General features: G+C 43.7%; 2 protein-coding genes across 3 annotated transcripts in view; one reads left to right on the top strand and one right to left on the bottom strand.

Moving 5' to 3' along the window:
* LOC119440572 (collagen alpha-1(VII) chain) overlaps positions 1 to 27,659 on the top strand; it is a 267,441-nt gene that overhangs the window by 129,085 nt on the left and 110,697 nt on the right. The window lies entirely within an intron of this gene.
* LOC119442146 (ecto-NOX disulfide-thiol exchanger 2) overlaps positions 20,483 to 27,659 on the bottom strand; it is a 28,112-nt gene continuing 20,935 nt past the window's right edge. The window contains exons 10-12 of one of the 2 annotated variants that reach the window (XM_037706899.2): positions 27,387 to 27,586; positions 24,340 to 24,475; positions 20,483 to 22,848 (exon numbers count right to left, since the gene is read on the bottom strand). In XM_037706899.2, coding sequence (XP_037562827.1) covers positions 22,637 to 22,848; positions 24,340 to 24,475; positions 27,387 to 27,586 — 548 coding nt within the window. In that variant the 3' untranslated portion in view covers positions 20,483 to 22,636. Of the gene's footprint in view, positions 22,849 to 24,339; positions 24,476 to 27,386; positions 27,617 to 27,659 lie in introns of both variants that reach the window. The other variant, XM_037706898.2, reaches the window with a different exon arrangement.

Below are 27,659 nucleotides of genomic sequence, written 5' to 3'. Positions count from 1 at the left end.
GAAGATTGCCAAATATCGCAAACTTCTGTTGTAAACAGCCCGGCAAACTACCCGCTCAAGGAAGCTAAGTTTTGGATAAATTATAGTTCAAGGAATTTCCATTTAGGACACAAAATTTCATTCATGTACCTTTATTAGTTTTAAACTGCAGCTTCGTAGCTTTAGTACCTTCTCGCAAAAATGGGCAAAGTAGGACCAGAATTCTAAAGATTGCTTAATTTCGGTCGCATTATTAGGACAAGCTAATAAAGGTACATGAATTAAATTTTGCGTCCTAAATGGAAATTCCTTGAACTATAATTTGCCCACATTAAGCTTCCTTAAGCGTGTAGTTGCCGGGCTGTTTACAACGGAAGTTTGCGATATTTGGCAATCTTCAAAAACAAATTATCCAAAAAGTAAAAATTTAACATTATTTTGCTAAGATAAATATTATAAATATGTCCTTAAAGCTACAGAGCAAGCCGCAATGCAGTAAATGCGGTTACTTTCTTCTAAATATGGTCACAACTGAGACACAGTTCGCAAAAACCATGTATCTCATGCTTGGTCTTGAACATTTATTTCTAAATCACAATAATAAATTTCTTTATATTATATATAGTTTGAATGTACAAGAATGAAGCTTTTTTATGGTATATACGACAACATTATATCCTAAGAAGAAGAGCCAGCCACGGTTGCTCCAAAAGTACTGAAAACAGGGGGCTCATGCGGCCGGATTGGGACCGCCACCTTAATGTCACCTGCGGTGGACGATGCTATCAGTGAGTCCATCTATACACAGTCCGACTAATGCACCACCAAACCCGTCGTAGGCCGCAAAAGACGCTTTAAAATCACATGAAAACAATGCTACAAGCAACCACTATTGCTTAAGGCTGCCATGGTTGTTGTAAATTTGGGACATTGCACACACGTTATGTCCAAGAAATCAAGCCAAATCCGGTATGGCTGTTCGAAATTTCTGTACCCATTATGCATGTTTCTAGTATTAGTCCTATGAGTTAAGAAGTTGTAGTTTCACCTGAAAGGCAAGGAATTGATAACAATAGCAAAGTACAGTAATCCTCGTTATAATGAAGTCAGCGGGATGGCGAAAAAATTTTTATATGCGGTAATTCGATATAAGCGACCACTCGAGAAAAGCTACAGCAGTCAAGCTTTAATTGCGCCACAACTGCGAGGAAGTCAAAACACAATGTATTCAGTGAAGCAAAACTTTATTTAGGTGCAAAAAAAGCCAGTGAGCTTTTGCTGTTTCAAGTTCTACGTGGCACGAGCAACCCCTGCTCTAATTTGACCAAGCATTGCACGAGTTCGTGGCCGCCGCCCATGCATTCAACCTTATTTCGCAGCAGGCGTAGGTACTCCCGTCTGCACCATAGTGGCACTTCACGTGGCTCTTCGTCCGCCGGCTCTTCGTCCTCGTCGGGGCCACCAACAGTGTCAATTATCTCCGCATCTGTTGCTGGGGTCACCACAGGAGCACCACAGGAGCCAACGTGAATGTTTGGAAGTCACCTTCTACCTCTTGGCCAGCAATTTTATGAGCAGCCTCACACACATCGCTGCAAGTCCGGTCATCGTCAGGCTGGTCATTGTCAGGGTCGCTGACGGCGGCACAGGAAAAGCCGGCATGCGCAAAGTAGTTGGCGACCTTCGAAGGTGCGAGTTCTTAATCGTTCTTAAAAAACGATTTGCCACTCATTGTGATTATGCAGTGCGATCGTTGAACGGTTTTGCAGTAGGGGCTTTGCATGATCACTGGGCAATTTTTTCCCGAGGTGTGCAGCCGTGAAGTTTGCAAAACAAGAGTTTTTCAGTGCACCGTTGTTGACGACACTGTGCTAATTCTACGGTTCGAGTGTCGGTGTTTGTGCACCATCACGTCCGCGCTATTGACAAATGGCCAGGAACAAATTTAATGACCCTACCACGCATTTAGACCGTTTTTAAATTCGGATGGCGCGAATCGAGCATGAACGGCTCGAGAAAATTGCCGGGGAAACACTGGCTTGCGTTGACCTGCCATATGTTGACAGCCAGACTCGCCGCTGGCGACGCTCGGATTTTTCGTGTTTTTGGCAAGTTATCGGTCAATTTGCACCGTTTTTTAAAAAGTGCAATGAAGCTAGGGGCGGTGTTTTATTACGATGCAGGGATTATGGTGAGTGGCGAGCAAATTTCTAGACCAGCTTCCCGAAAGTCGTCTTCCCGATTTGTTAACGTAGCTCCTCACGTTGAACATGGCACTTATAATCGGAGGGACACTTTTTTTAGTGCTTTTTGGCACGTTTCAGCACCAGAAGTGCTCTTAAGAGCGGTAAAAGGTTGCTCATCGAACGCACCCCATGGAATTGTACGGCGCAAGTCTGCCCGCGGTCTTCTGGACACTTTTCGGTATCCAAGCGACCGCGGTTTTCTGGCATAGCAAAGTGTCAGGAAAAGCTTATTTTCGTGTGGATTCTATCACAGGGGACACCAGCGATGCGATTGCGACCGAGATTAACGGTTCGGGCGCGCTGCCTCATGGAATTTGACAGCTTCCATTCGCTCTGCAGTAAACAGCTGGGAGCACTCGGCACTAGCTTGGTACCCGTTACTAGGCAGTTGTTGGTTGTGGGTTTGGTACTTTTGTGGCCTGTTCTCTGCCTGCATGAGACTAATTCGTCGGCAGTATTAATTTGACACTGCATGCGCAAAAAGGGTGGCCGTCGCTCGGCGGCAACGATGCCTCCGCTCGCAACTTCGCTCTAAGTGGGTCAAGCTCTTCGTGCGCTTCAAGTAATGTGGCTTAAAATGCATGCGTTTGGGTCGGGACCGGAAAAAATTTCAAATAAAGCGATATTTCAAGTATTTATTTCGTTATAACGAGGGATTACTGTATTAAACAACTGCACTAAGGTTCATAGTTTTATTGGCTGTATAAATTGCGCTAAACATTCGCTTACTTGCTAAATTAAAAGCAGGGTGTCATGCACATACAGGCAAACATGAACAAGTCTCACTCGATGACTGCAAACACTCACTACCACATTGCTACCACAGCACATGCTGCGCAGGGTGCTATAGAATCTTATTGCAATTTCACTTTATACAGGACATGATGGCAAGAGGCTCTTGCGTTTAGTACTAGTACCTTTACTCATGTTATCGTCCCCGCTTCGGCCCCACTCTCTGTCGCGCGACGCCCGATTTGAGAGGTGCGCTTCGCAAGCAACCGCATGTAATTTAACCATTTGACAATCTCTGCCTGCAGCACTTTCCATTTATATCTCAGTATTCCTTGGCGTTATTTTCGTTATACTGCCAATTTCGTTATACAGTCACACCCGACTATGTCAAACCCGTTTACATTGAACTACCCTGTATATCGAACAATTTCTGAACACGGTAGAGTAACAATGTTAATATATAGCAAAATTACCGTTACATTGAGCAAAAATAGCAGCAACTCCCAATATATCGAACCTCAGATGGTGCAGAAGTGCCGCCAAAAGTTGGCTTTCTGTCGCGGTGCCGGGTAAATCTGCCAACACAGCCCAAAAGTGGCCTAGCTTGGTGGCGCATGGGCGCCTCTATCCAGCCACTTTCCCTACCGTGACAGAGCCGCGTCGGGCAAGCCGTCGGCACCCTCCTGCAAAAAATGATCCTGGCCAATCAGAGGTTCTTGTGCTCTCATCGCGCAAGTGCAAGTTGTCTCGCTGCTTTTTTGCTCATTGTGTTTGCGCCTTGAGGACTACATTGCTGACATCCTACCGAACACAAGTGAAAGCAAGCACATTGAGGAAAGCAATGAGGATCCTTTGCCCACATCCTCCAAGGTGATTGGTGCACACGCACTAGTCCAGTGCTTCTGCGCAAATGTGGAAGGTTCTGGCCTCAGCTGCTCCAACTTCTTGGAAAATGTGGAGAAATGCATGCTGTCACAGGCAGCGAAGTTGCTCAAGTAGAAGAAAATGCAGGACTATTTCATGCAAAACTGAGCTAGTTTTATCAGTGAAGTGCTTTTATAAATGGTATGTGCTTTTATGATGCCCAATTCTTGAATTCTTTAGCAGGTTTATATCGAATTCCCTCTGTTGAACTGATAGGCATATCTTTGCGAGTTCTGTATAACTGGGTTCAACTGTACTGAAATCATGCATATAAACGCTTGTTATATTGGGGTCCGAAATACGTGGTGTTCTATGGAGAAGAAATAATAAAAGTTTCATTAATAAACGTTTCATTATATAGAGAAGTTAATTATATTGAAATTCGTTATATCAAGGTTTAACTATTTCCTACTAGTATGAGTTGTGTGGTGAAATGATAGCGCCTGTATTAGAGCACTGCACGGGCTCGGGCTTACCCGAAAGCCCGGGCCTGGCCCGGCCGTGGGTCGGGCCAGGCCGGGTAGAGCAGTTTTTTCACGGGCTCGGGCCGGGCTCGGACACGGCGTGTGCTTTTTGACCCGGGCCCGGGCCGGGCTCGGGATTTTGTCACGCGGGCCCGGCCCGGTACGGGCTTTCTTGAGGTGCGCATGTAACGTGCAGCTAGTTATTCTGGGGCGTCTCAACTCTGAAAAACATGTTTTTTTCGGTCTCGGGCCGGTTTGGCGTCGGGCTCGGGCCGGGCAGGTAATGTAGATTATTTTGGGCCCGGGCCGGGCCCGGGTCTCGCCATAAAAGTTTTGATCGGGCTCGGACGGGCCGCCCAATGTAAAAACGGGCCCGGGCCGGGCCTGGGCTGCAAAATTGGCCTGTGCAGTGCTATAGCCTGTATACAAAATCTATAAGGGAGCATGTTTGTATGAGCTTAGGACGTAAATTCAGTGTGCAGTGCATAACGTGCTAACACCACTCGTTAAGCTGTCTAATTCCTAAAAATTTTTCACTTTTCTCACCCAGGTTGTACCATCTCTGACTCACCGCACTGCCTGAAGCACGTTGCTGACCTAAGGAATTACAGACGCACCGCATGTATTGTATGATCAGCATCAGAGCAGCAATCACCTTTATTGTTAATAATAATCTATATATGTTTACGCTTGCTACAACCTGTGTTCTGCAAATTACATCAAGAAATGTACCTCTATCATACCTAAGGCATTATCATTTTGCATACAAAAACTAGGCACAAAAGTTTATCTGAAGAACAATGCAAAGAGGAAAGATTGATAGTGACACGCCACCTTAAAACTTTACACCGATTTCATGTGATGTCACAGATTGAGGCGATGTCTAGGTGAGGCTAGTTGTTCCTTAAATAAGAAGAATCACATTGCATTTGTAATTAAGTAAGGGCTAAACCTTTCCACTTCTGAAGGCATAAATTTTCTGTGCGGGAAAGTCCGATTAGTGCCATAAAATACCTTAAAAAATTGTGATGTCACGTGAATGTCATTGCAACTGCCATTAGGGCATGGCCATTTATAAGGAAATTGAAAGGGGGACTTCATTTCTCCTCTAAGCATCCATTTCTTTCTTTTTTTTTTGGCAAGCTCCAGAAGAGTGGGATAAGAGTATAGTCTGATTTAATTTTTAATTAGGATGTAGTGAAGCCTAATGTTTACCCATGAGTCCCTTCACAACCAACGTGCACATGTGGGTTTTTTCTTGCTCTAGCTCAGCATACCACCACTATCAATGGCGCTGGAAGAAAGAGGGAATTGGCCCAACTTTGCTACCCAACTTTGCTACCCAACTTTGCAAAACTGCGCCGCATGTATCATTCATAGTGCATGTATGTATTGGTCATAGTGTAGTGATAAAAGTCTGCAGGTAAATGTAATTTTCGCCGCATTTACTATCACAAAGATGGCTTGTGATGTGCACATTAGCTGCTAGCACTCCCCCTTCCGTCGACACTCCAGGCTGCTTTGGCAAACAGCAGCTCTGCTAGACCATATTCATCCACTCCTTGCTCTCTGGTCATATGGACAATGTGTTCGCATGACATTCGCATGTTCATCAATAGAGGAGTAGTCATTGCCGTGCTACCAAAAAAGAAGTAGCTTAATCTCGGAAAGCCAAAACACTATTCCACATCAAGAAAAATTGGAAATTTACTTGTTCACTTTTATTTCTGGCCATGAATATATTCTCACGAAAAAATAAAAAGCAGTGAAATGTAATTTTACTAAAAAAGAATTATTATTATAGTAATTGATTTGCTGAGCTATCCGTAACCTAAATCTCTCTAAAGTATCAAAACTAGCACTACGAACTTTGCATTAAGTTTATTGTGCTTGAATCTGAATTTTGAGGCATCAAACTTGGCACATCAAAAAAGATATGTTGGGCTTTGTGTGGTCAAGGTGAATTCAAGGCTGATTCCTACTAGTGATTTCACGCTACATGTGACAACTCGTTTCATCATCCATAAGCCAAATAAACGCCGGCTGGCCATGAGTATTGATAAATCTCGACCGGGTGAGGTGGGTCGTCACGCAGGAATCAGGAGACGACGATGAAGGCGGGCATCGTGATGATGAAAAATAGAAAGGATTGTATTCACTTCATTGGTACATGGTTTTGATTCTATCCGAGTCTCGAGCGGTTCTGTTTAACACGGGGGCCAGGACGGCCTTAAATCCCCTCGGTGGTCCTCTCTCCTGGTCAAGTTGACGACCTCCTCTCCCTCGGGTCCTCCTTCTTGGTAGCTCGCCGTTTTCGTCTGCTCCAGTCGTAGAGGTGAGACGCTTTCTCGGGGATGAAGGGGATTATCTCGTCACGGGAAAAGCGCTCGGGCTTGCTTCCCACATGAGAGATACAGTTTCCAGGAAGATCATAACCTGCCGATGACTCCTTCGGGGAACTTGTGGAAGTGTCAGTCCTCTGTCGGGCGGTCAAGTTGACGACCTCCTCCCCTCGGTTCCTCTTCTTTGGTAGCTCGCCCTTCGCGTCTGCTCCGGACGTAGAGGTGAGACGCTTTCTCGGCGATGAAAGAGGATTATCTCGTCATGGGAAAGGTGCTCGGGCTTGTTTCCCACATTGGAGAGGTGCAGTTCCAAGCCGATCATAACAGTATGCACTTCCTGCAGTGCATTATCGCTCCTCCATGCATCTCGGTGGAGCATGTTTTTTCGACAGGCATAACTCTGCGACTTGTGCAACTGCATGAGTCGTATGAAACTTCCTCCACCTTGTGATGTTCCGCAGAACTGATTTGCTATATTTAGTGTCCTTGTGCTTCTATGTTTATCAATTCAGCCTCACTCTGTGATCTGCTAGCCTCCTGGTTAGCTCAGATATGCTAGAGTGACTGCCCCGGAAAGGGCGTTGGTCGCAGGTTTCAGTCAATGAGACCAGGACAAATCTACAACTGCAAAGGCTGAGAAAGTGTAGTCTGACACGCACTTGTGTTGCTAACACAGTGATGAAAATTACGTGATGATTATTTCTGCTGCTACAGTCGGTTGGATGACAATATTCTCCTTTCACGCACACACACGAGGCATGTGCGGTGTACCCGGGAAGCTGGCTTTGCCACTATAAGATGCTGTACAAGGAGAAGCACTGCTTCTGCAAGTATCGATTTTTTGTTTGTATAAGACAGCCTTTTTCCTGGCTTTTTTCTATAAGTGGTGTTTTATGGCAACTCAATGTGTTGCGAGCATAGTAAACGCCTTCAGACTGTATTGATCCTCGCCATTCCTTTCCCCCCCCTCTTCGAGCACGAGCTTTACAGTGAGCCGTGGAATGTGAACTCGTGGGTTGTAGAGTACATATAGAGCAACTAACTTGCAGAGAAATGTTTCAGAAGTTCATTCAACAAGGGCGGGATATCTGCTACACAGTAGTATTAATGTCAATAGGCTATAATGATTAGGTTAAAATGCTACAGGTGAAAACGAGGTCAAAGAGGGACTGGTTCTTTTGCACAATCTAGCTGCGAGGGGATCGGATAGATATTTCGAGAACATTTGAAGCATTCCATGAAATCGTCAGAGCAAAAGGTAACGGCCAAACACGGTCACTTGTAGAGTGATGTTGTCGTGAAGATAAGTCTTCGCAGTAGTAGTAGAAACACGAGCAGTTTATAAAACATCTGGCTTAATGAAGTGTGCAGGGAACCCGCGTTGTACCTGCAGCTCGTGCCACTTTGACAGGCCCAGGCCTGAACACATGATGATGGGGCGAGGGCCTGACCTGTCGCTTGATGTATTGCCCGCCAACGCACGGCTGGTCGTAACCGAGGTGCCGGAAGGCTTTGCGGCTCTGCTTCCTCCACGTCGACTTGAGCAAGATCGTCCAGATGTTGTCGGCCACAATGAAACCGAGCAAACGCCATTGAGAGAAAGTGCACTGTCAGCAATACCGCCGTGACCCCGTACAGCCTCGTGGGGAGGACGAGGAGATCCTGAATGTAAAGGCACTGGAGATGGTGGAGCGATCGCACCAGTTGACTATCTACACCGAGCGGCGGTCAGTAGCGCCGTAAGGTAAGGCAGTGTTATCGCATGTTCAGTAAGTTCAGGAGGTAGCTGTCTGTGAGGCTTGGCAAGCTTCAGATAGGGCAGAATGACGTTTTTCAGCAGGAGGAGGTGAACGTTGCTCAGTGTCTTCTTGACGACCCACCGCATCACGAGCGCCGTCTACGGTCGCTTGACTAGCTCAGTGACGGTCGCAACGATGGTCCTGAAGGTGCACTGGATGGCGTGGTTGTCGACCTTCTTGAGCGAGATGCTCAACACGTCGTGCAGGAGCAACACCAGTTCCAGCTCACTGACAGCGCTCGTGCAGAACGCTGCAGCATCCCCTCTGTGCCAAGCTGTCGCTATGGTCCAATTGGTGAGGGCTAGCACGACGGCTGCCTCGGTCAGCCACGAAAGCCCAGGGAAGCTGGTGTCGAAGGAACTCGGCGAAGAAACTATGTTTCTTCGCAGAGTTCAAGAGAGCATGGAAACTTTCCCTTAGTGTTTCAAGCGCGCGAATGAACGCAAAACTCTGCTCATCTCGTCACCCATCTCCACAGCGGTTTTCCAGTATTCTGCAGACATGTTTGGTGCAACGCTTCCCAGGACAGCTATACTTGACTGAAAGTATGTCACCAGCAGCCCGACTGTTACCAAACACTCCCGTAATAGCACTCATTTACTCAAGGCTTATGTTGCTCTTCGCTGCCACATTGAGTTCATCCAGCGCGCTAACCAGAAGCGTGCAAATTAGAACGTCGGAAGCTGTCCCCCAGGCCGATGCCGACACCACGACCTAGCAGCAGTGGAGGCTGGCACTGCACCCAAGTCAGGACGTCGAGGTCGACCTGTAGCCTGCTGGGCAGCTTCCCTTGTCGAGCTGGGCAATCAACAGATAGCTATCAATGCAGGTACCTTCAACGAGATGTTACCATCGTGACAAAACTACGGCGCGAAAAGGATGTAGACGAGCAAAGCCGGCCATGGGTCGCATTCTGGTCTGACGGTGGATGGAAATGGCCGCATGATGGGTGAAAGGATCCAAATCACCGCTGGTGAAGAATGCACATTATGCATTTTTTCTTTGCTCGTCTACCTCCTTTTCGCACTGTGTTTTGTTAAGACGGAACCACACCAACTCGCCCAGCTCTCAGATCTGTGAGATGTTAACGATGGCCAAGAACAGTTGAAGACGTGTAGCCTCGAGACCCAAGCTTGGCCACTGTCATAACGGCTTGGATGGCGTCCGTAGCTGCTTCGAGCCTATACGCAGTTGCGTGCACAGACATGAGTAGGTGGCGCTGCTTCATTTCGGGACAGTTCATGCAGCGAGAGCAGCACTCTTGGGGTTAGCTGGAACAGTTGAATATGAAATTGTTCGTTGAGTGAAGCTGCGCTTTCTTCAGGTCATCTAGCTATATAGAGAGCGCGCGTGTGTGGAAGCGGGCCCATGTGTGTAGCGAGCTGGGGTTCAGTAACGCGCTTGCTAAGGCGTGAGCTACGCCATTACACCGACGCTGCCTGAGTGTCCGGGCACCCAGTCTACCGGCACAGCCACTCAACGATATTTTGCAAATGGAGTGTGCGGTAGCTTTATCTTGTCAATCAGGACCCAAGTTGAGGAGTCTGGCTCAACTTGTGCAGCGCTCTAATTGAGTCCTTGTATATCATTGCACGCATACGTGTTGGGCGTCAGTGAGCCATAGCTTGCTGGGCGTCGTAGCTTGCTGTTGTTGAATTCCACAGCCATATGTTGACTGTGCGTAAGTCAAGCTCACTTGTCGTAGGGTTGTCCTGATCCTCACTCCGAAGTAGCCAGCCATGGGTCGCATTCTGTTGCTGTCCTTGCAATAGTCGCGTGATGGGTGAAATGATCCCAATCAACGCTGGTGAAGAATGCACATTATGGCGCAAGTGGCTCGAGGGGTGTGGTCATCGTTAATTATTGCCTTTCACTTAATATGTAAATTTGTTTTTCAATATGCTTTCATATTCCCAGGGTGAAATTCTCGGAGGTATGTATACTCGGGAATTCATGGGGCATATGTGGGGGTGTCTAACTGGCACGCAGTTTGGTACCGTACTTAATCCCATAAGAATTAACTACCACGTTTCCCTCAAACAGCATAATTTATAATGGACTAGGCACCGTTCCATCATTTGGGGTGTAATTTAATTCAAACACCCGTGTGGGCAGTTTTATAAGGAACGCTACTGACGCACAAAACATTGGAGGCTGGAAAACACCCACAATAATGATGAAAATTATCGCTGTATAACACCAATTTATTTATAGTACTGTGTGATGTTGAACAAGCATCACTGAGCTCTCTAAATCACAGCGCAGATGCCAGATGGATCAAAATTTTGAAAGGTGCAGTCTTAACGTGAGCCCTTCAGTGTTTTAAATTAGGCCCTCAACAGTATTGAGAACATACTCCCTTTAGGTTGCAAGTTTTGAAATAACGATAATCGTCATCAACCTCGCGTACATTCTTTTCTTTGATGCTGTGCACCCGCTATTTTCCTGCCAGGAACTCTACGAGACGCATAGACGCGTTCGTGATAGGGAAGTACTGGGTGCTCAGCCTTTCAGAAATCAAACTAAACTCTAATTGGTGCAACGTTTTAAAGAGTGAACTGTAATCATCATCATTCTGATGGCACTTCCTTACCTATACTTTATTGTCATGAATGGTATATGTAGGAAAATGTCGAAGTTCAATGTTGGGGAACAAATTTACACCCCAAAAGGCGGTTAAGTACCAAGGCGCACTCTAAGAAAAATATTACACTATTTGGGGCTTATCTTCTCCTCAAACGATAATTGTCATCTATCTTGCATGCATTTCCAGTAATTTCAGGTCTTGAACGGCATGCACGTATCAGCATACCATAGCGTTCCCAACAGGAACACTGCGCTCGCTAAGAAAGGAAATTCATGCAAGATAGATGACTATTATAGTTTGAGGACAAGATATGCTTAAAAGTGTGAACTGCCTATAGAATTTACGCAATAAAATTTTAAACTGTTTTAGGAGTCATTTTTTACTTCAGAACAATAATCATGAATCCTGCATACAGGGACGCTGTGGCACGCATGAGATGCTCATGGCGTTTCCGACACAGAAGTTCCAAGAGGATGAGGATGGTGCCATCTACGGGTGGATCTAATCTTGCAAAGGCATACCGGCAATTGCTTTGCCTGAGCGTCTCCTGTTACCATGCGAGGATGAACATACATATGAACACACAGTTCATCACAGCACACAATTCACTCCATAGCCCATGGGGCCATCAACTGCATTACCCGATTGGTAAAGTTTAGCATTTGATAAACTTCACTACTCTTTGAATGGGGCAGTGTCCTTAAAAAACTTCAGGGGGTGGTGAAACACTTCTCCCTTAAAAATCTAGTGTCCTTACGGGAAGATCAATTCCTCCATGGTAGTGCACGGAGAGACTTTATGTTTCAGTCCATCAAGCAAGTCTTGCACTCTTCCACGAATTCTGGGCATTATAGAAGTAATGTTTTGTATCAGTCGCTGGTCGTGCAGGGCTAACTAAATGACACGGAGACTGACAACGAGAATTGTTGGACAAGATTACGCCGAAGATTACCCCCTATTCCCACTACTACAGGTGACAGTATAGTATTGTGCACACTCTTAATTTTTGCGCCTTCTATGGGCAATGCGTGCTAAGAAATGCGTTCTAAAACCAGAGCTATCACCGAAAAGGTCGCTGATCTTCTCTTTGAAAGAGTCCTAGCTTGTAATGTCAGCCTCGTGCGTCTCGAACCACACCTGTAGTGGGCCATCGAGGTAAAAAAGCATGTTGGCGAGCATAGGGGTCAGGTCCCACCTGTAGCTGGCGCTGATCCGTTTGTAAAGGTTGAGCCATTGGTAAAGGAAATGGACACAAACTAAATGTCAATTATACTGCTTGGCGGAAACACAAGCCCCAAAGGGTGTAAACTCTCTTTTAGCACACACTTTAGGGTGTAGTTTGATCCCAGAACCATTAATATAAGACTATAGGCCAGAACTTAACGCTGCTACATTGTGACGTCTTGAAAGCTGCGCACGCATGCATATGAGCGACCTTCAGTGGCATAACCAGGAATTTTTTTTAGGAGGGGGAGTCGCATTTGACCAGAGGAGAAGGAAGGGTGAAGGTGGGCAGTGTTGCACGTCGTTTTATTCTAGGTATTCTGGTACACTGCGTTGTTGTTTTTATTATTATTATTATTATTACCCCATTATTATAATTGTTATTAGGGGGGGGGGGGGGCACGTGCCCCGTGTGCCCGATGCACATGTATTCAGCTACCATTGATTTAAGCTCGGCCTCTTCGCCCGGCGTGAGTGAACACTTCACGCGGAACCATGCCGTGATAAAAGAGCCTCGGTACGGAGGGCCTCGGCACCGGGCAAGAAGGCAAGCCCATCACTCGGGAAGCCATTCCAGGAGTAGTATCGCACATTGCAGAAGTGGCTAAGAGTTTCTGGTTGTGTTAATGGGCCTGACCACATAAAATAAGGTTAATTCTTAATTAAAGGCTCCAATTAAAAAAAAATGTCAATCTACAATGTAGAATAGTGTAATAGAGTTGTACGGCGTATTAATAACTATGTGCGCTGGCAATTAGCAAAAGACTACAACAGCTATTGCGGTTGTACAGAAGAGCCAACGTGCTGCGGCGAGGTCCCAGTATGCAGCCGCAAATTGTTGCAGGAAGGGACAGCCGAAAGCGCGCAAGAAGCAGAGGTCATCAGACAGAATTGAACAGACCCAGCTTGTGCAATTTTGCATAGTTTATGCTTTATTACCTATGTGGATACGTGCAAGTTAAAGCTGATTGAAGAGCTAGCTATCCACTCCAGTGGCTCTGTAAGACCTGCCAAATATAAGCTCGCCAATCACAGAATGCCATGAAGAGGAGAAATCAAGCACGCTTTGGTGCTTCCCGTTTTCACCCATATATGCAAATCTTTTGCTTTTGGCATACTAAGAAACTGAGTAGCGCCAAAAGGATGGACATAAAAGTGACAACAAATGACACTACATTCTTATGTTCGCCCTTGTCCTTTTAGCACTGCCAGCTAGCCCAAATTAATGCCTCGTGCCCAACACGTATGTGCTCGCCTCCCAATACACCCCAAATTCTACCAGTGCCTCCTGGAGCAAAACAACAATTTTTTGGGGCCCCTTTACCATCTCAGTTGGGTTAATTGGCATAACAGAGCTCAGCAATGCACAAGCGTTTTGGCTGAGGTGCCTGTGCTGCACTGCATAGCATGCCTTGGTTCTACCATTCAACTCATCTTGCCATTCGTAACAGATGCTAAGTGGTGCTTTACAGAGAAGTAGTAGTTGTGCAAAACAGACCTACCGTACCTTAGAGTGTAAGAGTGGTGACATCATTTGACTCTCATGTACCTTTATGTTTTTACATGTTTTATTAGTACTGGAGACTATTCTTGCTTTCTTTTAGCATATGTGCATTACCTACCAAGAATAGTGGCGCTCACTCAGTTCCAGTGAAAATTCAGGTTCAAGTTTGTTCAACATTCTGTTGCATCAGTGATGTCTTACAATCCCCTTAACAAAAGCTGCAAGTTTTTTTTTTTTTTTTTTTCCTTCAGCTGTTGAAGCCAAACCTCCAAAGACTCATGACATGAACACAGATACTGCTGCAAATCTGGCCAGTACACACTTTTATCATCCATTTATTTGCAGCAAAGTGTACAATTCTAGCAGAGTTAGCATTCAAGAACGATGACCAGTAATATTTGGCATCAGATACCAAGTGACCAAGTTTTAACCACTTTCATAAATACATATATGGCTGATCAAGAGGACAGCGAGTGTAAACTCTCTGTCCTCTTTACATTTGTGCTTTATGCACAATGGTAACAACAGACCTCGAAACAGTACCTCCTTAGGCAAGTGCATATGTGCACACATGGACGCTGCACAGAGTGCACAGGTTTTAGTTACAGCAAGTGCAGTATTTGCAGAAAATCACATGTGATGTATACACTAAACCACACCCTGAAAACATAGCAAAGGCAATACTGAGACAGGAGCAGCTCAGCCTTAAGAAACTGCTCACCAAAAGCCCATATTCCTTCACCCTCAATGACTCACCTCCCCAAATCTACATGACTGAGCTAAGCTGTTGCAAAACTTGCACACACACACAAACCACAAAATTAACACAGAAATAAGCAACATGCTAGATATTACACACACATGAGCTGCACGCTGCAAAAATTCCTAGAGCAAGAGTAATAAATAAAGTATACACAACAGTTGAAGGTAGCACAGCACACTAGGTTAACACTGCATACTCGCTTCCGCATCATCACAACCATGCTTCAAGTGTAAACTCGCTGTCCTCTTTACATTTGAGATCCCAAGATAGGCAATGCTGAGTAAATTCCTTGGTATGCAGAAACACAGAAACTGCAGTGACTGTCAAATGTACACAGGCATGTAACTCAGAATGTGTAATGAGGCTCCTGGGAACAGCATTTTATCTGATGCATCCCGTCACGAGAATGACTTGCCACGCTCAACTTCACAGGAATTTTTTGCACTGATGGATGCCCCTCTCTTCCTTCTTTTCATGTATTTAGAGCGCAGACACGCTGCACTTCTATTTTATCTTGCACTAACATACACCTGCAATTCTCGGCAACCAGCATATGCAAAATGAATGAAAAAGCATTGAAGTCAGGCAAATGTAGAAGTTTACTTCAGTCTTGTTTGGGTGCCACTGAGCTTTGAAGTAACCCCCTGCTCAAATCAAAACATGTGCATTGGTCACGCCATATGAGCACTGCTTTAACATTTACTTTATTGTACTAAAATTCTGAGGCTGTGTGTTCCAAAACCATGATCTGATTGAGGCACACTGCGGTGCCTACGGATTAATTTTGACCACAAGGGGTTCATTAAGGTGCAACTAAATCTAAGTACACGAGCATTCTTTATGCATTTTGCTCCCATCAAAATGCTGCAGAGGCAGCTGGGATTGAACCCGCAACGTTGAGCTTAGCAATGCAACGGCATAGCCACTATAATCACTTTATTGCTCTAAACCTTGCCTACCTGTCTGACTGAGTGACTGTGGGTGGTCACAGAGGAGCTGTGCATTTTAAATCTTCATTGTATGCATCTAGAGAAGCAGTAAATAGTGTGGTTTCTCAGCATTTGTTGCAATGTAGCACAACTCCCTCAAGACCGGAAAATTTAGTAGCATTTACTCTAGAATCTGACAATTACCACACCCTAGTAAGCATTCTGGTCACATGCGAATGACTTGTGTACTTTTGGCAATAACTGCTTATGACGATATCAACAAATCTCTTACAAGAAATGTTTAAAAAAATGGCACAAGAAAATCATACGAGCTATATGATCAGTATATACAATGCTCTTTGTTAGCAGACACACAGGACAAACATCTGTAGCAAACAGCACACATGGAGTAAGAGCCTGTGGCACAGGCTCTTCAGGTGATGAGCAGTTATTTGGGCTAACAATCTGGGACAATGTTCATGATACATTGGAGTAAACTATCGAAGGAACCAGAGCTGTAGTCTAAATTATCGGCCAACTTGGTATTACTTAGTTCCTCTTACATAAGGTTCCTCGGTATCTGTACATTCCCATTATGTGTGCAAGTTATGGGCAAGCATGAATTAGAGTAGTCTTAGCTACTTATCACAGGACGGACACAAGCTCCCATCCTTCACCTGAAAGCACAAGTAATTTTGCTCATGCCAACTATATACATCTATGCAGTTGCGACTGCACATGTGCCAGATCATGCAGCGCACAGAAGCAGTACATGTCAGGAACCATCAACACACATGAAAGTTCTAAACGGTAAAAATAAGAAATCCTGAAATACAAAACACAAACTTCTAAACATAACTCAGATCATTCAAGTAAAATTCATCCATAACCATAAAAATGCAGTCATAGAGTTCTCAAGGTAAAATTCTATGTAGCTACTCACTGCCTTTGCGTGAATTCAAGCACATTATAATTCTGTGCAGGCATGGTTCTAATGGTCGTATTCCACGGATGACAATTTTTTATCCTGAAGCGATGCATTGTAGCCACTACCACCACTCGTGTGAGAAGAAAGCATGGCACAATACCGTCTGCCCGTAAAAAGCAACAGTGTGTACGCAGGGCATTTATTTTCATATTTGGAAAGCCAGAATATTAAGATGCTGCCATATGTTTTCCGAAAGCCGCCCAATTTATCTGTGCGAACTACACACAATTTCTGCTAGATATTTATCAATACTCAAGTGAATTTGCTAAGAATCCTTTGCATAACGTTGCTTATGACTTTCTTTTTATGTCCTCGGAACCTGTGCACCTGAGCAATACAGTGAGCAGGGCCCTACTCTCCAATACAAAGTCCCTCAATTATGATCATCCATAGTATTATAATCATTACGTAATTATAATCATTATGCAATTATAATCTTTCGCACTTTCCTCAAGGGTGCACAACCTGTAATCACAGTCAGTGTTCACGGCTAAAATAATTCAATCCCAATACGCTAGAGTCCTGAAAAACTTTCACAAATGGCACTTCACCAAGGGTAACAATAAACTCTGAGATTTAGAAGTTCCACTGTTGCGAGTCGAGTGTTCCAGTGACAATGTTAATTGCTATAGCTCAGTCTCATGTGATTGGTGTAATAAACGCTAGCTGCGTGACCATGCTTGAAATTAGTTACTTCTTTACAGTACATGTCCCTCCAGGTTAAAATGCTGTATGCACTGTAATCTGAACAGCACTAAGCAATTTCAAGGCACCAATACAAAAAGTAATGCTGCTTGCTACATATACAAAACTTCTAATCAATCTATGTTGTTGTAAGAAAAGCACTGAAAGGAATGCTAGGAAAGCTTACAAAATGTAGCCAGACTTTTGTAGCTGTGTAATCTCTATTGGAATCTCAATCGTGCGCACAATATTTTTTTTCTCCCAGTTACTACTGAAACTGCATGTATGAAGAGTCACATTTCAAGATGATGTGAATGCGCTCGATCTACTGCAGGTGACATCTCTGCAACAATATGACAGGTAAATTTCAGGCATCCCAGCATGTCAAGTTTGTCTTTATATACTTCTTTTCCACTGATCGGAAAGTTTTGATTTTGATTTATTCATCGACTGATGAAGTTCAATGTCCCAATGCCACAGAGAAGTGCTCCACTTTAATTTTTACCAAGCTCAATGGTGCACGAATGTTTTTGCATTCAACTCCAATGAGAACATGGCTTCCCACTCTAAAAGACAGTAACATGTAGCAGTGCATGTGCATCACCAAAGAAGGGACTTCGCGAACATGCTTATTTGCTGTGCTCATGTAAAAACCGGTTTATGTGACAGCAACATCGGAACTGTGTCGCTGTCAGTCACTGTCAACTGTCACTGCGATGGTCAGGGGCTGACGGGAGCCCTCGCATGGAATCAATGTTACCAGTGACAACCAGTAAACACAACTTGCCTTAAAACGCTGCACATTGCATTTTGAGCTAAGCAAGCATGACTGCATAAGCATGCACAAGACATTTAACCTCTTAAAGCATCAGCAAGATGACATTGTCAACCAAGTTACCAGAAGGAGTGAACATTTTGTCAGGCTAGCCGGTTGATACTTTCTTGTATTTGAAGGAGCACGTAGAGGAAATGAGGAAAAAGTAAACAGGGCAAATGTCACTCTTGTTTGTCTGGTCTACATTTTGTAAACTTTATTTTCAGCTTTGCATCCAAGCTGCTTCAATAATTTCTTTGAAAATGAATAGGGAAAATAACCTGAAAATATGCATGCTTTTCATGTAGTTAACTGATTCAGTTAATTGTTTTCTTACTTAATGATGCAAAATTTGATTATATCAATATTTTTTATGCTTCATAAGATTGATAATAAAACCGAGATTCTGCTGTAATGCAAGGTAAAATTTTCATTCTGGGTAAATTAATTTTAAGTCATTAAAATGTTACATAAATGCAACATAAAAGTAAGTGACGACTAAATGCACACTATGGTTCGACTTAGGAGTTTACTTCAGGCTCAACAGAAAACATGCTGGAAGAAGCATGTGGAATGGCTTGTTTTTTTTTTTTTTTTCTGCATATTCCCTAGTCGCACCTTTAATATGTCGTCATACAGCATAGTGCTTACATGATTGTAAATGCCGGTTTGATGAAGTACCATTTCATTAATGTTAACAAGGAAAATAATCTACTACTACCACAGTGGAAGGCAAAGTGCTTGAAGCAGACCATCTCAATTACGAATGCAGAAAGACAAAATCTCATAGCCAACTACACACACTACATAGGCTAGTAGCCATCCGCTGTAATGCTGCCATTACGCTGCTACTCATTACTGTGGTTACAACAGCTAGTTGCAACAGACTAAATGCCTCTTCACACTACAGTCGAACCTCGATAGAATGAAGACGGATATAACAAATTATTGGATATAAGAAAGTAAATATTAAATATTTCTTTACGATATCAGCATGTAAGAAATATATGCTTATAAAGAATATCAGCTATAAGAGTATTTTTATGTCAAATATGACTTCGTTACAATGAGGTTTGGCTGCAGTTACTCGCAGAGCATTAGCAACAGCTGAGCAGCAATGCCCATTTACTTGTTCAAAGATAACTTTAAAAGCTATGTAACACCATTGCAGTAAAGCCTTACTTGCTATCACCAAAACAACATGGTGTTTTGCAATAGCCACAACACATTTGGCCTTTCTGCGCATAGTCCTGAACACATTTGCTATTCTTCACCTTCCTGACAACCACAGCCAGTGTGAACTTTGAGACGAGAAGTTCGACCATAGGAAAGATGTAAACACTGGCTATTAAAGCTGAAGCATGTTGTATAAGTAAGCACGCAGTGTTACTGTATCTTTGGCATGTCAGCATGGGGAGTATTCTAACCAGTAGCGCACCCAGGATCTCTGCCAGGGGGGGGGGGGGGGGTACTTTTTTTGGGGGGGGGAAGCAAGCACTTTACATAATATGCTTGCTTTACATTTCCTTGCTTTATCCAGAGTAATGCAACAGCAAATAAAATGCCTAATAATTATAATAATGACACCAAGGATGATGACGATGTTTATTTCTTCAGCATTTTACTCAAAGTGATTTAAGAGTGAATAAGTAAATACTAGACAGTGATAGAGTGTTTTTGTTAATCAGGAAAATTCGACCTCAAGCCACCTCTTGAATTGTAGTGACAATGTGAACAGAGTGCTGAAGGTACACGTTGGACTGGTGGGGCTGGACGTGTGGGGGGTTACAACAACCAACCAACCCCCCCCCCCTGTTGGTGCGCTACTGAACCAGGTAGTGTGTTTGCTGCTACACCTACAGAAAAGCATGGCTTCAAGAATATAAGCTGCGGCAGTACAGTATGCCTATCTCGGAGCAATCACTTTACTTCCCTTATCATAGCTATTTGGACTTTAATAATATATGTCATGAGCTAGTGCTTCTAAAAAGGTTGAAATTTAAAACAGGAAGTATGCAATATTGCAGTTCTCGAGTTAGAAATGGTGGCAGCTGCTTTCTTACTCACACACTTAGCTAAAATGCTAACGTGTTATGGTTAAGGTATTTGATACAGAAAGTCAGTCTACTTCATGCAAGGATTAGAATAATCTAAACAAGGCTTTACGTTAAACAAGGCTTTGTCATTCTGTTTTGGATATCACCCAATCCATGGCATGATAACTGCAGATTTAAAACAAACAGCAAATTTGGCAATGGAGTATGTAATGCTAATAAAGCATTACAGTCTACATCAATAAGGCATGCCCATACCTAATGTTACTACTTAAAAATCTTTATAAAACAATGCGTAATGAGGAATTACTTTATACCTAAAAATAAAAAGCTATTACAACGTCTTGACAGGCCTTCCAATGTCTATGGCTAAGGTAACTTGAAACATTTTTGTTCACCTTTTCCTGTGTTCCCAGACACTACACAATCTTGTGAGAATTCCGTTGTGTAAAGAGATCACCTCGCAGAAGGTGAAAGCCAGCATTGGTCTATTTCTTTGCACAAGAAAACAGAATGTTCACGAATGTGCAGGCAAAAGAAGGATAAAGGAAGGCGTTACACAATATTACACACAACCGCCTAAGCAGTACAATTGTTACAAGTGCTTGCTCAGGCATTGCCATCCAGCAGATTTGCAATGAAATGGAGAGAAGGAACCCTTTAGAGACAAAGAGGCTGCAGCTTCGATGAAAAACCTCGGGGGGTCTTTTTAATACAGAAGCAACCTTTTGCGATAATGCAGTCGGTAAAACGGCTCATTTGCACTAACGCTATCACAGCTCGACCACTTCCTTCGTGGCACTGAGTGGCAGGATGTGCACATTGGCAGTAAGGGAGATGGCCTCCTCTCACACCGACACACTTCAGTTGAATTGCACGCTGTAAAGAGTACTGTGAAAATTTTGCATAGTACAACGAGCAGTTGCACTAACTGCACTAATACTGCATGACAAGCAGAAATCTAAAATTTGCTGTTGTGCACGTAATTGAGATGTGCATGTGATGTGCAACAGCTAGGCAACATCTGTTGCAAGCATTGCAGGAGATTTTGACCTGCCCAATTTTCTTTTTAAATAACGCCTTGCAACTGCTGACTGGAAAGCTGGTTGAAACCAGATGGTGGACTGTGGTGGCAAAATGAGAGTGCATACTGATTGTACAACAGAGGAAATGCCATGCACTAAAACAGCCTCTGAGTGCATTTTTGAACTGAACCGAATTTTTATGGAATGGAATTGAAGATGTCAGCCCCCATACCACTGCTCATTGCATCTTCTTTGGTTCATAACTGCTAATCATCTGACAATGTATTGAAGATTGTGAGCAGCAGGTATGATGGCCTGACCAAGAGGCTAGCCATGCTTACTATGGCAGCATTATTCTGTGTTTCATGGTAGTTTCATCCATTTTCCTGCCGCAATTTGTCAGCAGCACTGGCCTGCCAGCTAGTCCATGCTTGTGTGATGACATATCACAAAACCGACCAGGCATGCTTGGCTCACTTGCTGTTGTATGAAGATAGCTTCATTGTTTGATGGGGGTTACTGTCCAGTCGTAGCACACAGGCTATGAGAGAAGCAATGCTGGGGTGCTACAGGTTAATTTCCATCCAAAGCATGGTGCACAATCATTTTGCATTCTGCACCCATTGGATTGCTGCTGCCCCTTGTATTTGCCACATCATTGATAGCTTAGAGACAGTAAGCATTATATATACCATCACTTCAATAACACAATCCTACTTTCCTAATGCGCTTAGCAGGAACAAAATAAACTCCGAAATAGAACGAAAACACCATGACAACCATATAGCTTGCACTGCTGTTGTAAATTGCCACCAACAAGGGTAAGCAAAACATGCAACATACCGGGTTACAGTCAGATGGATAGGACACAGCATTGTATATGCCTTCATGCAGGTGAGATAAATACCAATAATAAAAAAAAGTGCATAAAAGCCGTTCCCTACAATTGAACGCATTTAACAACAATAAAGACTGAGAATGCTGCCATACTTGACTAGCATGCACTGTTCAACCAACAGAGGTATGCACATCGTGTGAGTGTTAGGTTACAGCTTAAGAAACAGTACATATCGAAATGTGCCCATGCACAGGCAGTTTGAATGTGCAAGGAGCTGATAAGCTGACACGTTATACATGGAAAATTGTACCAATTTAAACTGCCCATGGATTGCTGCACTAGTTCATCACCGTGTCCATCACACAAGCATCTGTAAGAATTCTGATGGGCCATGAGTCAAGCCTTGCTCTGGGGACGTAACAAGGCTGCACTTGCCTAAATAAGGTTTGTCCTTAAATAGATAACACGGCTCAGTGAGAACAAACATTGTAGGTCAAGCCACATTTTGAACAGACATCTTTTGTGTACAACATACTTGAAATAATACTGTGATGTTGCATGATCTGTAAAACGAAAATGCATGTACTTTTCGAGTTTGACAATCAGGACCGACGTGACAGGAACAACACCGAAATAGGGAAAGACAAGAGAGCTTTGACAGAAGAGTACGCAAAATCAAAGAAGGGCGCCAAGGAGGAGGAAAAAAATAGAGTCAAGAACAAACAGACGAGAAAAACATTTCAAAGAGACGGTGCAAATCCACCAAACTTCCATCGTCTCTCAAGAGTGGCACCGACACCTGTGACCTCGAGTGGGAACAGGGTGGGGAACTTGGAGAGGAGCACCTCGACATCACAGGGCTGCAGAGCTGGCTCCCGAGTGTGCACATATGACCACAGGTAGTCCAGACTTGCACCGTCCGGATGCAGATGCAGGAACATGGACACCAAACCTGAAGAGGCCACAATAGGGCACTGTTATACGAAGAAGTTAAGTGCCAACAAGAAAATGCTCCAAACCCACACATTTAAGGTATGACATGTAAAGCCTACACTTTAGACAAGACAGAGATACAGAGGAAGATCGAGAAATGAATTGATCAACAGTTGTTCAAAAGGGATGTCTCTGGAGCCAATTTTATGACACGACTACTTGTCTTCATCAGAGGACATTGAGGACAAGTCCCCTTGTCCAAATGTTGGCTCCAGAGAGATTTCCGATACTACTGATCACCTACACTCTAGTACATAGGAACATCACTATGACAAGATAAAACAATTTATTTGACAATAACAAAGTAAAGCTATCATGCGCATTTTCGAGTAAATTTTTGAAGCTGTGGAAAAAACAAAATTCAAGACATGACATTGCATTGGTCATGACCTAAACTCCATCTCACAAGTCGTTTGGAGCACTGTGGCAGCTACAGGGCTCCTTAGCAAATAGGAAGACAGAATGCACCTCAAGATGTGTTCATCCGTGTCGCATCATCTGCTCACTGCTACAGTGATTCGCGGTATACGATGTGCATGCGCAATGATACTAAGATGTCACATATCTCTGTAATGTATCATTACCAAGCAAAAATAAAACTGTCTAAGCCCACCATTAACCAGACAGTTACGCCCGCAACTATATTCCACTGCACAGGGATACTACCTGCGTATGCCTCATACCTACAGCCGTGCTGCAAACAACTTGTGAGGTGGAGTATAGGTCAAGTTTTGCTCGCACTCAGCTAAAACTGTGAAAGTCAACGTTGCAGCAAAAGAAATTGAGCAATGCATGGGTTTTGAGTGGAAAGATCGAACAAAGAGGAAAGTGTAGTTACTCATCACTTTTGCAATAACGCGACTAGGTTTAGCTATTTGGTACATAATTTTAAGAGCAAACAGTGCTAACGCAAGCAAGAAAGGACACTTTTCCTGTCTGCAAACAGAATGCGAAATTAGCTAAGAAAATGGGTTGGCCTCTCTTCAAGTAGGGTGCAATTGGCTGCCGCACATTTCTTAAAGGGACGTTACAAATGGAACTGCTACTGTATGAAACTGCTCTATATGTAATTTGGAACTCGAGTTTTGAAATGGCAGTTTTCAAATCGTAGCACTGTTCATAAGTCAGTCTCTCACCAAATTACAGAGTAGCCTATGGCAATTTCTGTGCCCAATTTTACAGTGAATAGTTAATATAAATTGGGGCAATATAAATTGCTGCACTCCAAGATAGCTTACTCTCGATTGGGCAACGTATACCAGGAAAGGAGAAAAGAAGAAAAAATTCAAGGAGTTAACACACAGACTAAATTTGTAGCACAAATAACATGTAATATTGCTACTGTGTACAAGTTGCATGGAGAACAGTATGTATATTCAGAACTTTTACTTATCTAGCTTCACAAACAGACAACTCACTGATACAAATGATTGTACATGTTGGTACTCACCAATCAGCTTTGCATCCTTTTCAGTGATTCTTATCCCTGCAACCTGAGTAGACGAGGACACTTCATTCCGCGAACCAGATGCTGAGCATGGTTCTCTCTCAGGACTTGGCGTAGAGCCGTTTTTGGATGACCGCAACTGTGCACACAAATGCCACCAAGTAGCAGATTAGCCACATTGTAACATTCAAGACTCCTGTCACATGCATAGTTTCCGAGACTATCAACACCAATGACCATTGAAATCCACAAGATAGAGAGAGAGAGAAAAATTTATTCAGAGAAAGGCAGTGAAGTCAGCATGAGCTACAGCTTGCTCTGGCCAGCTACTCTATGCTGGGGAAGGGGGATGGGGAAGAAAAGGGGTAATGACTGATGATGATGAAAAGAAGCAAAGGCATACTATATACTACATAAGTCCATTATGTTCTCTAAAATCACGTGTCTAGCCCAGTGGCTCGTGAAAAGGTTAGAGCTGCCTTTATAATCACGACTGTGCTGCTTGTGTTAGGCCATGGACCCAAAACAAAGTAATCAATTAATAGTATGCTATCAAAGTGTATAATGAGAGAGACCAGCTTCTGTCAGTCTTGCACGCATGCAGAACAAACTAAAGACACATACACAAGCCTCACGAGCGACATTGTCTGAGCTCGCTGAGGGAAATCAGTGGGGCTCATGGATTTCAGTGGCCTTTGGGGGTGTGTGCGCAACAGGGTGTAAGATAGCCAGCTGCAGCACTACCAGGTGTAGTGCTGCAGACAGGAATTCACATGTTTAAGTGGGTCTATGCCGCAGTTTAACTGCAAACTTTTTTAATTGCCAATGAGTATACTGTGGAGAACAGGCCCGCAGAAGAACCATCTGGCTAGATTGCAAAGGTGAGCTATATGACGTTTATATATCTGTGCCTTACCAGCTGGTTTAGTTTATTACAAGTTAAATAAAAACGGCATTGCAAAATGTGTTCAGATTGTTGAATGAGCCATGCTAGTCAGGCAACCACAGTCCCTGTCTGAGAGCACAACAAATACTGCCTACTTACTGCACAGATTAAAACAATACATACTTGGAATACACATTCTGCAGGCAGGTGGAGCACACAGTTGCTGCAGCCCAATTAAAAACCAAAAACTGAGCCTACATCCACTAGTTTTGAGTCTACATCCTAAGTGAGTTTCCTTAAACTCCACCTGAAACTACCTATTCTTGATGATCCCCTCGGTATTTATTTGCAGGTACCTGTGTGCACAGACAGGACTAACAGACCAGCAAGTAACAAGGCATATATTGATTGCACGGTAAAACACATGGCCATTATAATTTAGAGTTTGCTCCATTGTTCTCACATGTAAATGGATTAGACTGTCACATAATTTTTCCTCCTTAATCTTTGTAATCTATTTGTGAGAAAAGTGCAATTTTTATCCCAGTCTGTGCAAGAGCGTAATAACACTTTCATGCCAAAAATTATGTGAACAATGGTACACGTGGCTTCCAGTCCACATGCAGTATGCAGTACAGCCCATTGATAAAGCGTAGACATGATTTTTGTCCAATCCTTATGTACCTCAGCCATTGCTCACTGAATCTGTGCTTGAAATCTACGAGGAGGAAGAAAATTTGTGATGGGAATACTTGTAATCCAGCAAGAAGCTACAAAGAAATCTTATACGGGATTCCATATGGGTGGTAGTGACTGCCATGGCAAGGTGGTCCCGGGTTCAATTCTCAGACTGGGACAAATTTTTCTTCAACTGAGAAGCTTTTTGTTATGAGAATCACGCATGGGTTTCCTTTATAGCTTAGTGCTAATGTCGGGTTCATGACAATCATTCTTTTTCAGTAATCTCTCTCCGCCTTTTGAATTTCCACCCAACTGGTTCAATACCCAGACCAGGATGAATTTTTCTCCAACTGCACAACTTTCTCTCCGAGAATACCATACGGGTTGCTCTATAACTTCATGCTACTGTTGGGTCGATGATGATTACTTCCTTTCATATCTCCGCCTTGTGTCTCATTTCCTTCAGGCTGCTTTGAAACTATGAAGGAGCACATGGCCGAGCCTTGATATACAGTCGAACAAACTTATTGACAATTTTCAAGTGCCAAGAAAATCCCATTATTATAACTGGGTTGCATGAAAAAAGCAGAGTGGACGAACATTCAAATATTTTAGTTGGACAGAAAGAAGTACAGTCGGCGCTTATAGCATTGCTGGTTTTAACAATATACTCATTTGTAACATTGAGCAGCTGCTGCACTGTGAGCTTTTGTGTGTGTTTTGTTGCCACGTTATCAGTTATAACAATCAAATATGGCTACTGGGTGTGTGCGCTAATAGGAAAAAGAATGCAAAATCCTAGGGGGGGAAAAAAAAAAAAAAAAACGCCAGCTGCTGTGCCACACTTGCTTTTATGCTGCGCACCTCACACGGCATGCCTTCATTGCATTGCATCACCGGCCTCGCGTGCCCCTCTCCCGTCTCCTTTCCAGCCTCTCGCCAAAGTCCTGAGGCAAAGCGACAAAAGCGTGCAAAGGCAAGTGTGGCTAAACAACTCGTATTTGTTTACTAAGGATTTTGCATTCTTTTGCTTTTCAGCACGCACAGCTAGTAGCCAGATTTACTTGTTATAACCTATAACATGGCATAGAAGCATAGTAGTAAGCGGTTATTTTAACCATAGATCACGTACAAAAGTTTACTGTGCATCTGTTGACTGGCTGCTCATTGTTTATCCGATATATATTGTTAAAACTGGTATAGTTATAAGTTGGCTCGACCGTACTAATAAACACGGATATAATGAATTATCGGATCTAACGAAGTAAATATAAGATGTTTATCGCCAATATCAGCGTGTAATGAATATATGCTTATAATGAATACATATCGGATATAATGAATATATTTTTGTGTAGGATGCGACTTCGTTACGATGTTCGACTGTACCGCGCTGCTCTCTGACCTCCCTTCAGTGCACTGTGACAACATATGGCAGCTGCACTGTGTGTGCCCGCAAGAGAAGCCACAGGAGTCTGCTCACTTTTTCAAGTTCCTGGAAATCCCGTGCACGCTGCTGCTGAAGGCCCTGCAAGGCTTGTTGGAGCAAGTGCAGCTGCTGGTCTCGCTGCTCTTGCTCAGCCTTGAGAAGCTGCGCCTCGTTGCGATACGCCTCCAGCTGGCACCGGAGGGAGTCGCACTCTTCTTGCAGGGCCAGTCGCGTCGCTGCTGCTGATTCATCTTCTGCGGCCAGAGCAGTGCAGCCATCAACTTCTGCATGCAGCGGGCGTAGCACTGAAGCTTTTCATGAAAATCG

The sequence above is a fragment of the Dermacentor silvarum genome, chromosome 2 (assembly GCF_013339745.2).
Source record: "Dermacentor silvarum isolate Dsil-2018 chromosome 2, BIME_Dsil_1.4, whole genome shotgun sequence".
Classification (NCBI taxonomy): domain Eukaryota; kingdom Metazoa; phylum Arthropoda; class Arachnida; order Ixodida; family Ixodidae; genus Dermacentor; species Dermacentor silvarum.
The sequence above is the reverse complement of the archived record's forward strand: the minus strand, read 5'-3'. Positions and strand labels throughout refer to the sequence as shown.